General features: G+C 56.3%; 1 protein-coding gene across 1 annotated transcript in view; it reads right to left on the bottom strand.

Annotated features, from left to right (window-relative positions):
* The window catches only part of LOC137352904 (rho GTPase-activating protein 33-like), a 188,947-nt gene that overhangs the window by 97,892 nt on the left and 81,179 nt on the right, over nucleotides 1-9,876 (bottom strand). Inside the window, exons 7-8 of the mRNA XM_068018748.1 lie at nucleotides 7,574-7,666; nucleotides 673-795 (exon numbers count right to left, since the gene is read on the bottom strand). Coding sequence (XP_067874849.1) covers nucleotides 673-795; nucleotides 7,574-7,666 — 216 coding nt within the window. The remainder of the gene's footprint in view (nucleotides 1-672; nucleotides 796-7,573; nucleotides 7,667-9,876) is intronic.

Here is a 9,876-nt window from a genome sequence, read left to right as displayed (position 1 = left end):
GACCGGCAGACACAGAGACCGACAGACAGAGACACAGAGACCGGCAGACACAGAGACAGAATGAGAGGGACACAGACTCAGAGACAGACAGACATGGACACAGAGGCACAGAGACAGACAGACACAGAGGCAGACAGACACAGAGACAGACAGACATGGACACAGAGACAGACAGACACAGAATCAGACAGACAGGGACAGACACAGAGACAGACAGACACAGAGGCAGACAGACACAGAGACAGACAGACATGGACACAGAGGCACAGAGACAGACAGACATGGACACAGAGACAGACACAGAGTCCGGCAGACACAGACACAGAGACCGGCAGACACAGAGACAGACAGACAGAGAGACAGACAGACACGGACACAGAGACACAGAGACAGATAGACACATAGACAGACAGACAGGCAGGGACTCAGTGACTCAGAGAGACAGACGGGGCACAGTGATACAGAGACAGACAGACACAGAGACAGAGAGACAGACAGAGACAGACAGACAGGGACACAGAGACAGACAGACAGACAGGGACACAGAGACACACAGACAGGGACACAGAGACACACAGACAGGGACTCAGTGAGACAGAGACAGACAGACTGAGACATTGTACCTCCCACTGGGCTGTGCCTTACTTTGACAGGTTGAAAGGTGTTTGTTACCTGGAAGGAGAGCTCGTCGCTGGCCTGGGCTGTGTACCGTTTGATGACCTGGGCAGCAGCGATGGCAGGGACATTAATAAAAGATTCATCGTTCACCAGCAGACGATTCCCTTTGTTGTCAATCTGTTTAGATTGAGGGAAAGGGTCAGTTCGGTTCTCTGGGAGTTTGAGTGCAGACAGTGAGAAACAGAGAGAGGGGGGGAGAGAGAGAGACAGAGATTGTGGGAGAGAGAGAGGGAGACAGAGAGAGAGACAGAGAGAGAGAGGGGGCAGAGAGACAGAGCAAGAGAGAAAGAGACAGATAGGGGAGAGAAAAACAGAGAGAGGGAGGGAGAAAGAGAGAGAGACAGAGAGAGAGAGGGGGCAGAGAGACAGAGCGAGAGAGAAAGAGACAGATAGGGGAGAGAAAAACAGAGAGAGGGAGGGAGAAAGAGAGACAGAGAGAGACAGAGACAGAGATTGTGGGAGAGAGAGAGGGAGACAGAGAGAGAGAGGGGGCAGAGAGACAGAGCGAGAGAGAAAGAGACAGATAGGGGAGAGAAAAACACAGAGAGGGAGGGAGAAAGAGAGACAGAGAGAGACAGAGACAGAGATTGTGGGAGAGTGGGAGACAGAGAGAGAGAGGGAGACAGAGAGAGAGCGAGAGAGAAAGAGACAGATAGGGGAGAGAGAAACAGAGAGAGGGAGGGAGAAAGAGAGACAGAGAGAGACAGAGACAGAGATTGTGGGAGAGAGAGAGACAGACAGAGAGGGAGACAGAGAGAGAGAGGGGGCAGAGAGACAGAGCGAGAGAGAAAGAGACAGATAGGGGAGAGAAAAGCACAGAGAGGGAGGGAGAAAGAGAGACAGAGAGAGACAGAGACAGAGATTGTGGGAGAGTGGGAGACAGAGAGAGAGAGGGAGACAGAGAGAGAGCGAGAGAGAAAGAGACAGATAGGGGAGAGAGAAACAGAGAGAGGGAGGGAGAAAGAGAGACAGAGAGAGACAGAGACAGAGATTGTGGGAGAGAGGGAGACAGAGAGAGAGAGGGAGACAGAGAGAGAGCGAGAGAGAAAGAGACAGATAGGGGAGAGAGAAACAGAGAGAGGGAGGGAGAAAGAGAGACAGAGAGAGACAGAGACAGAGATTGTGGGAGAGTGGGAGACAGAGAGAGAGAGGGAGACAGAGAGAGAGCGAGAGAGAAAGAGACAGATAGGGGAGAGAGAAACAGAGAGAGGGAGGGAGAAAGAGAGACAGAGATCGAGATTGTGGGAGAGAGGGAGACAGAGAGAGAGAGGGAGACAGAGAGAGCGAGAGAGAAAGAGACAGATAGGGGAGAGAGAAACAGAGAGAGGGAGGGAGAAAGAGAGACAGAGATAGAGATTGTGGGAGAGAGAGAGACAGATAGAGAGAGGGAGACAGAGAGAGAGAGGGGGCAGAGAGAGAGACAGACAGAGAGGGAGACAGAGAGAGAGAGAGGGGGCAGAGAGAGGGAGAGAGAGAGAAAGACAGAAAGGGGAGAGAGAAACAGAGAGAGGGCACACGGAGAAAGAAAGACAGGGAGAGGGGGGCAAAGAGAGAGAGAGAGACAGCAAGAAAGAGAGAGAGAGCTGGGGCACAGAGGGAGAGACAGGACAGAGTGAGGGGGGTACAAAGAGAGAGAGAGAGATACAGAGAGAGAGAGAGCAAGACAGGGGCAAAAATAGAGAGAGAGGACACAGACAGAGAAGAGAGAGAGAGAGATACAGAGAGAGAGGGAGCAAGACAGGGGCAAAGATAGAGAGAGAGGACACAGACAGAGAAGAGAGAGAGAGAGATACAGAGAGAGAGGGAGCAAGACAGGGGCAAAGATAGAGAGAGAGGACACAGACAGAGAAGAGAGAGAGAGAAACAGGAGAGAGGGAGCACGATTTCTCTGGCACATTTCCAACCCTCAGCACATCGCAAAGCCCCTCACAGACAATGAAGGACTTTATTACAGTGTACTCACTGTTGTAATATAGGAAACACGGCAATTAATTAGTGCACAGCAAGATCCCACAAACAGCAATGTGATAATGACCCAGATCATCTGTTTTTTTTTTAGTGATGTTGGTTGAGGGATAAATATTGTCCCCAGGACACTGGGGAGAACTCCCCCCCCCCCCCCACCCACTGCTCTTCTTCCAAATAGTGGCCGTGGGATCTTTTACACCCACCTGAGAGGGCAGACGGGGGCCTCGGTTTAATGTCTCATCTGAAAGACGGCACCTCCGACAGTGCAGCACTCCCTCAGTACTGACCCTCCGACAGTGCGGCGCTCCCTCAGTACTGACCCTCCGACAGTGCAGCACTCCCTCAGTACTGACCCTCCGACAGTGCAGCACTCCCTCAGTACTGACCCTCCAACAGTGCAGCACTCCCTCAGTACTGACCCTCCGACAGTGCGGCACTCCCTCAGTACTGACCCTCCGACAGTGCAGCACTCCCTCAGTACTGACCCTCCGACAGTGCAGCACTCCCTCAGTACTGACCCTCCGACAGTGCGGCGCTCCCTCAGTACTGACCCTCCGACAGTGCAGCGCTCCCTCAGTACTGACCCTCGGACAGTGCGGCACTCCCTCAGTACTGACCCTCCGACAGTGCGTCACTCCCTCAGTACTGACCCTCCGACAGTGCAGCACTCCCTCAGTACTGACCCTCCGACAGTGCAGCACTCGCTCAGTACTGACCGTACGACAGTGCAGCACTCCCTCAGTACTGAGCATCCGACATTGCAGCACTCCCTCAGTACTGACACTCCGACAGTACAGCACTCCCTCAGTACTGACTCTCTGACAGTACAGTGCGCACAGAGTACTGACCCTACAACTGTACAGGGCTCCCTCAGTATTGACCCTCCGAGAGTACAGCTCTCACTCCGTACTGACCCTCCGACAGTGCAGCACTCCCTGAATACTGACCTGCTGACAGTGCAGCACTCCCTCAGTACTGACCCTCCGACAGTGCAGGGCTCCCTCAGTACTGATCCTCCGACAGTGCAGCACTCCCTCAGTACTGATCCTCCGACAGTGCAGCACTCCCTCAGTACTGACCCTCCAACAGTGCAGCACTCCCTCAGTACTGACCCTCCGACACTGCAGCATTCCCTCAGTACTGACCCTCTGACAGTGCAGCACTCCCTCAGTACTGACCCTCCGACAGTGCAGCACTCCCTCAGTACTGACCCTCCGACAGTGCAGCACTCCCTCACTACTGACCCTCCGACAGTAAAGCACTCCCTCAGTACTGACCCTCCGACAGTGCAGCACTCCCCAATTACTGACCCTCCGACAGTAAAGCACTCCCTCAGTACTGACCCTCCGACAGTGCAGCACTCCCTAATTACTGACGCTCTGACAGTGCAGCACTCCCTCAGTACTGACCCTCTGACAGTGCAGCACTCCCTCAGTACTGACCCTCTGACAGTGCAGCACTCCCTCAGTACTGACCCTCTGACAGTGCAGCACTCCCTCAGTACTGACCCTCTGACAGTGCAGCACTCCCTCAGTACTGACCCTCTGACAGTGCAGCACTCCCTCAGTACTGACCCTCCGACAGTGTAGCACTCCCTCAGTACTGACCCTCCGACAGTGCAGCACTCCCTCAGTACTGACCCTCTGACAGTGCAGCACTCCCTCAGTACTGACCCTCCGACAGTGCAGCACTCCCTCAGTGCTGACCCTCTGACAGTGCAGCACTCCCTCAGTACTGACCCTCCGACAGTGCAGCACTCCCTCAGTGCTGACCGTCCAACAGTGCAGCACTCGCTCAGTACTGACCATCCGACAGTGCAGCACTCCCTCAGTACTGACCCTCCGACAGTGCAGCACTCCCTCAGTACTGACCCTCCGACAGTACAGCACTCCCTCAGTACTGACCCTCTGACAGTACAGTGAGCACACAGTACTGACCCTACAACTGTACAGGGCTCCCTCGGTATTGACCCTCCAAGAGTACTTCGCTCACTCTGTACTGACCCTCCGACAGTGCAGCACTCCCTCAGTACTGACCCTCCGACAGTGCAGGGCTCCCTCAGTACTGATCCATCCGACAGTGCAGCACTCCCTCAGTACTGACCCTCCGACAGTGCAGGGCTCCCTCAGTACTGATCCATCCGACAGTGCAGCACTCCCTCAGTACTGACCCTCCGACAGTGCAGCACTCCCTCAGTACTGATCACCCGACAGTGCAGCACTCCCTCAGTACTGACCTTCCGACAGTGCAGCACTCCCTCAGTACTGACCCGCCGACAGTGCAGCACTCCCTCAGTACTGACCCTCCGACAGTGCGGCGCTCCCTCAGTACTGACCCTCCGACAGTGCAGCGCTCCCTCAGTACTGACCCTCCGACAGTGCGGCGCTCCCTCAGTACTGACCCTCCGACAGTGCAGCACTCCCTCAGTCCTGACCCTCCGACAATGCGGCACTCCCTCAGTACTGACCCTCCGACAATGCGGCACTCCGTCAGTACTGACCATCCAACAATGCAGCACTCCCTCAGTACTGACCCTCCGACAATGCAGCACTCCCTCAGGACTGACCTTCCGACAGTGCAGCACTCCCTCAGTACTGACCCTCCGACAGTGCAGCACTCCCTCAGTACTGACCCTCCGACAGTGCAGCACTCCCTCAGTACTGACCTTCCGACAGTGCAGCACTCCCTCAGTACTGACCTTCCGACAGTGCAGCACTCCCTCACTACTCACCATCCGACAGTGCAGCACTCCCTCAGTACTGACCCTCCGACAGTGCAGCACTCCCTCAGTACTGACCTTCCGACAGTGCAGCACTCCCTCAGTACTGACCCTCCGACAATGCGGCACTCTCTCAGTACTGACCCTCCGACAATGCAGCACTCCCTCAGTACTGACCCTCCGACAGTGCAGCACTCCCTCAGTACTGACCTTCCGACAGTGCAGCGCTCCCTCAGTACTTACCCTCTGACAGTGCAGCACTCCCTCAGTACTGATCCATCCGACAGTGCAGGGCTCCCTCAGTACTGATCCATCCGACAGTGCAGCACTCCCTCAGTACTGACCTTCCGACAGTGCAGGGCTCCCTCAGTACTGATCCATCCGACAGTGCAGCACTCCCTCAGTACTGACCTTCCGACAGTGCAGCACTCTCTCAGTACTGACCCTCCGACAATGCAGCACTCCCTCAGTACTGACCCTCCGACAGTGCAGCACTCCCTCAGTACTGACCCTCTGACAGTGCAGCACTCCCTCAGTACTGACCTTCCGACAGTGCAGCACTCCCTCAGTACTGACCCTCCGACAGTGCAGGGCTCCCTCAGTACTGATCCATCCGACAGTGCAGCACTCCCTCAGTACTGACCCTCCGACAGTGCAGGGCTCCCTCAGTACTGATCCATCCGACAGTGCAGCACTCCCTCAGTACTGACCCTCCGACAGTGCAGCACTCCCTCAGTACTGATCACCCGACAGTGCAGCACTCCCTCAGTACTGACCCTCCGACAGTGCAGCACTCCCTCAGTACTGACCCTCCGAAAGTGCGGCGCTCCCTCAGTACTGACCCTCCGACAGTGCAGCGCTCCCTCAGTACTGACCCTCCGACAGTGCGGCGCTCCCTCAGTACTGACCCTCCGACAGTGCAGCACTCCCTCAGTCCTGACCCTCCGACAATGCGGCACTCCCTCAGTACTGACCCTCCGACAATGCGGCACTCCCTCAGTACTGACCCTCCAACAATGCAGCACTCCCTCAGTACTGACCCTCCGACAGTGCAGCACTCCCTCAGTACTGACCTTCCCACAGTGCAGCACTCCCTCAGTACTGACCCTCCGACAGTGCAGCATTCCCTCAGTACTGACCCTCCGACAGTGCGGCACTCCCTCAGTACTGACCCTCCGACAGTGCAGCACTCCCTCAGTACTGACTCTCCGACAGTGCAGCACTCCCTCAGTACTGACCCTCTGACAGTGCAGCACTCCCTCACTACTCACCATCCGACAGTGCAGCACTCCCTCAGTACTGACCCTCCGACAATGCAGCACTCCCTCAGTACTGACCCTCCGACAGTGCAGCACTCCCTCAGTACTGACCTTCCGACAGTGCAGCGCTCCCTCAGTACTGACCCTCCGACAGTGCGGCACTCCCTCAGTACTGACCTTCCGACAGTGCAGCACTCCCTCAGTACTGACCCTCCGACAGTGCGGCACTCCCTCAGTACTGACCTTCCGACAGTGCAGCACTCCCTCAGTACTGACCCTCTGACAGTGCAGCACTCCCTCAGTACTGACCTTCCGACAGTGCAGCACTCCCTCAGTACTGACCCTCTGACCGTGCGGAACTCCCTCAGTACTGACCCTCCGACAGTGGGGCACTCCCTCAGTACTGACCCATCCGACAGTGCAGCACTCCCTCAGTACTGACCCTCCGACAGTGGGGCACTCCCTCAGTACTGACCCTCCGACAGTGCAGCACTCCCTCAGTACTGACCCTCCGACAGTGCAGCACTCCCTCAGTACTGACCCTCTGACCGTGCGGAACTCCCTCAGTACTGACCTTCCGACAGTGCGACACTCCCTCAGTACTGACCCTCCGACAGTGCGGCACTCCCTCAGTACTGACCCTCCGACAGTGCGACACTCCCTCAGTACTGACCCTCCGACAGTGCAGCACTCCCTCAGTACTGACCCTCCGACAGTGCGGCACTCCCTCAGTACGGACCCTCCGACAGTGGGGCACTCCCTCAGTACTGACCCTCCGACAGTGCAGCACTCCCTCAGTACTGACTCTCCGACAGTGCAGCACTCCCTCAGTACTGACCCTCTGACCGTGCGGAACTCCCTCAGTACTGACCCTCCGACAGTGCTAAGCCTGGCACCTGTTGTTGTTTCAGTGTGAAACATTACACGGGGTTCTCGCTCGGACACTTACCTCCATCCAGGTGAGGACGGGGCCGCAGTTGATTTTGTTATCAGCAATGCTGGTCAATCGAGCCAGGTATTTCATGAGGAGATGTCGGACGAGCTGCAGTGAGGCAGGAAGAAACAGGAGACTTAATCTGGAGAATATCCAAAACACAGCCTGGGATAAAGACTGGGTATAGGGTACAGGTCTACACACACTGACTCTCACTGGGGTACGGGTCCCACACACACTGACTCTCACTGGGGTACAGGTCTACACACACACTGACTCTCACTGGGGTACAGGTCTACACACACTGTCTCTCACTGGGGTACGGGTTCCACACACACTGACTCTCACTGGGGTACGGGTCTACACACACTGTCTCTCACTGGGGTACGGGTTCCACACACACTGACTCTCACTGGGGTACAGGTCTACACACACACTGACTCTCACTGGGGTACGGGTCTACACACACACTGACTCTCACTGGGGTACAGGTCTACACACACACTGACTCTCACTGGGGTACGGGTCTACACACACTGTCTCTCACTGGGGTACGGGTTCCACACACACTGACTCTCACTGGGGTACGGGTTCCACACACACTGACTCTCACTGGGGTACAGGTCTACACACACACTGACTCTCACTGGGGTACGGGTCTACACACACTGACTCTCACCGGGATACAGGTCTACACACACACTGACTCTCACTGGGGTACGGGTTCCACACACACTGACTCTCACTGGGGTACAGGTCTACACACACTGACTCTCACTGGGGTACAGGTCTACACACACACTGACTCTCACTGGGGTACGGGTTCCACACACACTGACTCTCACTGGGGTACAGATCTACACACACTGACTCTCACTGGGGTACAGGTCTACACACACACTGACTCTCACTGGGGTACGGGTTCCACACACACTGACTCTCACTGGGGTACGGGTCCCACACACACTGACTCTCACTGGGGTACGGGTTCCACACACACTGACTCTCACTGGGGTACAGGTCTACACACACTGACTCTCACTGGGGTACAGGTCCACACACACTGACTCTCACTGGGGTACGGGTCCAACACACACTGACTCTCACTGGGGTACGGGTTCCACACACACTGACTCTCACTGGGGTACGGGTCCCACACACACACTGACTCTCACTGGGGTATGAGTCCCACACACACTGACTCTCACTGGGGTACTGGTTCCACACACACTGACTCTCACTGGGGTACGGGTCCCACACACAATGACTATCACTGGGGTACGGGTTCCACACACACTGACTCTCACTGGGGTACGGGTCCCACACACACTGACTATCACTGGGGTACGGGTTCCACACACACTGACTCTCACTGGGGTACGGGTCCCACACACACACTGACTCTCACTGGGGTATGAGTCCCACACACACTGACTCTCACTGGGGTACGGGTCCCACACACACTGACTATCACTGGGGTACGGGTTCCACACACACTGACTCTCACTGGGGTACGGGTCCCACACACACACTGACTCTCACTGGGGTACGGGTTCCACACACACTGACTCTCACTGGGGTACGGGTCCCACACACACTGACTCTCACTGGGGTACGGGTTCCACACACACTGACTCTCACTGGGGTACGGGGTCCACACACACTGACTCTCACTGGGGTACGGGTTCCACACACACTGACTCTCACTGGGATACAGGTCCCACACACACACTGACTCTCACTGGGGTACGGGTTCCACACACACTGACTCTCACTGGGGTACGGGTCCACACACACTGACTCTCACTGGGGTACGGGTTCCACACACACTGACTCTCACTGGGGTACGGGTCCCACACACACACTGACTCTCACTGGGGTACGGGTTCCACACACACTGACTCTCACTGGGGTACGGGTTCCACACACACTGACTCTCACTGGGGTACGGGTCCCACACACACTGACTCTCACTGGGGTACGGGTTCCACACACACTGACTCTCACTGGGGTACGGGTCCCACACACACTGACTATCACTGGGGTACGGGTCCCACACACACTGCCTCTCACTAGGGTATGGGTTCCACACACACTGACTCTCACTGGGGTATGGGTTCCACACACACTGACTCTCACTGGGGTACGGGTCCCACACACACTGACTCTCACTGGGGTACGGGTCACCCACAAACTGACTCTCACTGGGGTGCGGGTCCCACACACACTGACTCTCACTGGGGTACGGGTTCCACACACACTGACTCTCACTGGGGTACGGGTTCCACACACACTGACTCTCACTGGGGTACGGGTTC

This window comes from Heterodontus francisci, chromosome 39 (assembly GCF_036365525.1).
Source record: "Heterodontus francisci isolate sHetFra1 chromosome 39, sHetFra1.hap1, whole genome shotgun sequence".
Taxonomy (NCBI): Eukaryota; Metazoa; Chordata; class Chondrichthyes; order Heterodontiformes; family Heterodontidae; genus Heterodontus; species Heterodontus francisci.
Note: the sequence above shows the minus strand (reverse complement) of the source record. Positions and strands in the feature narration are given on the sequence as shown.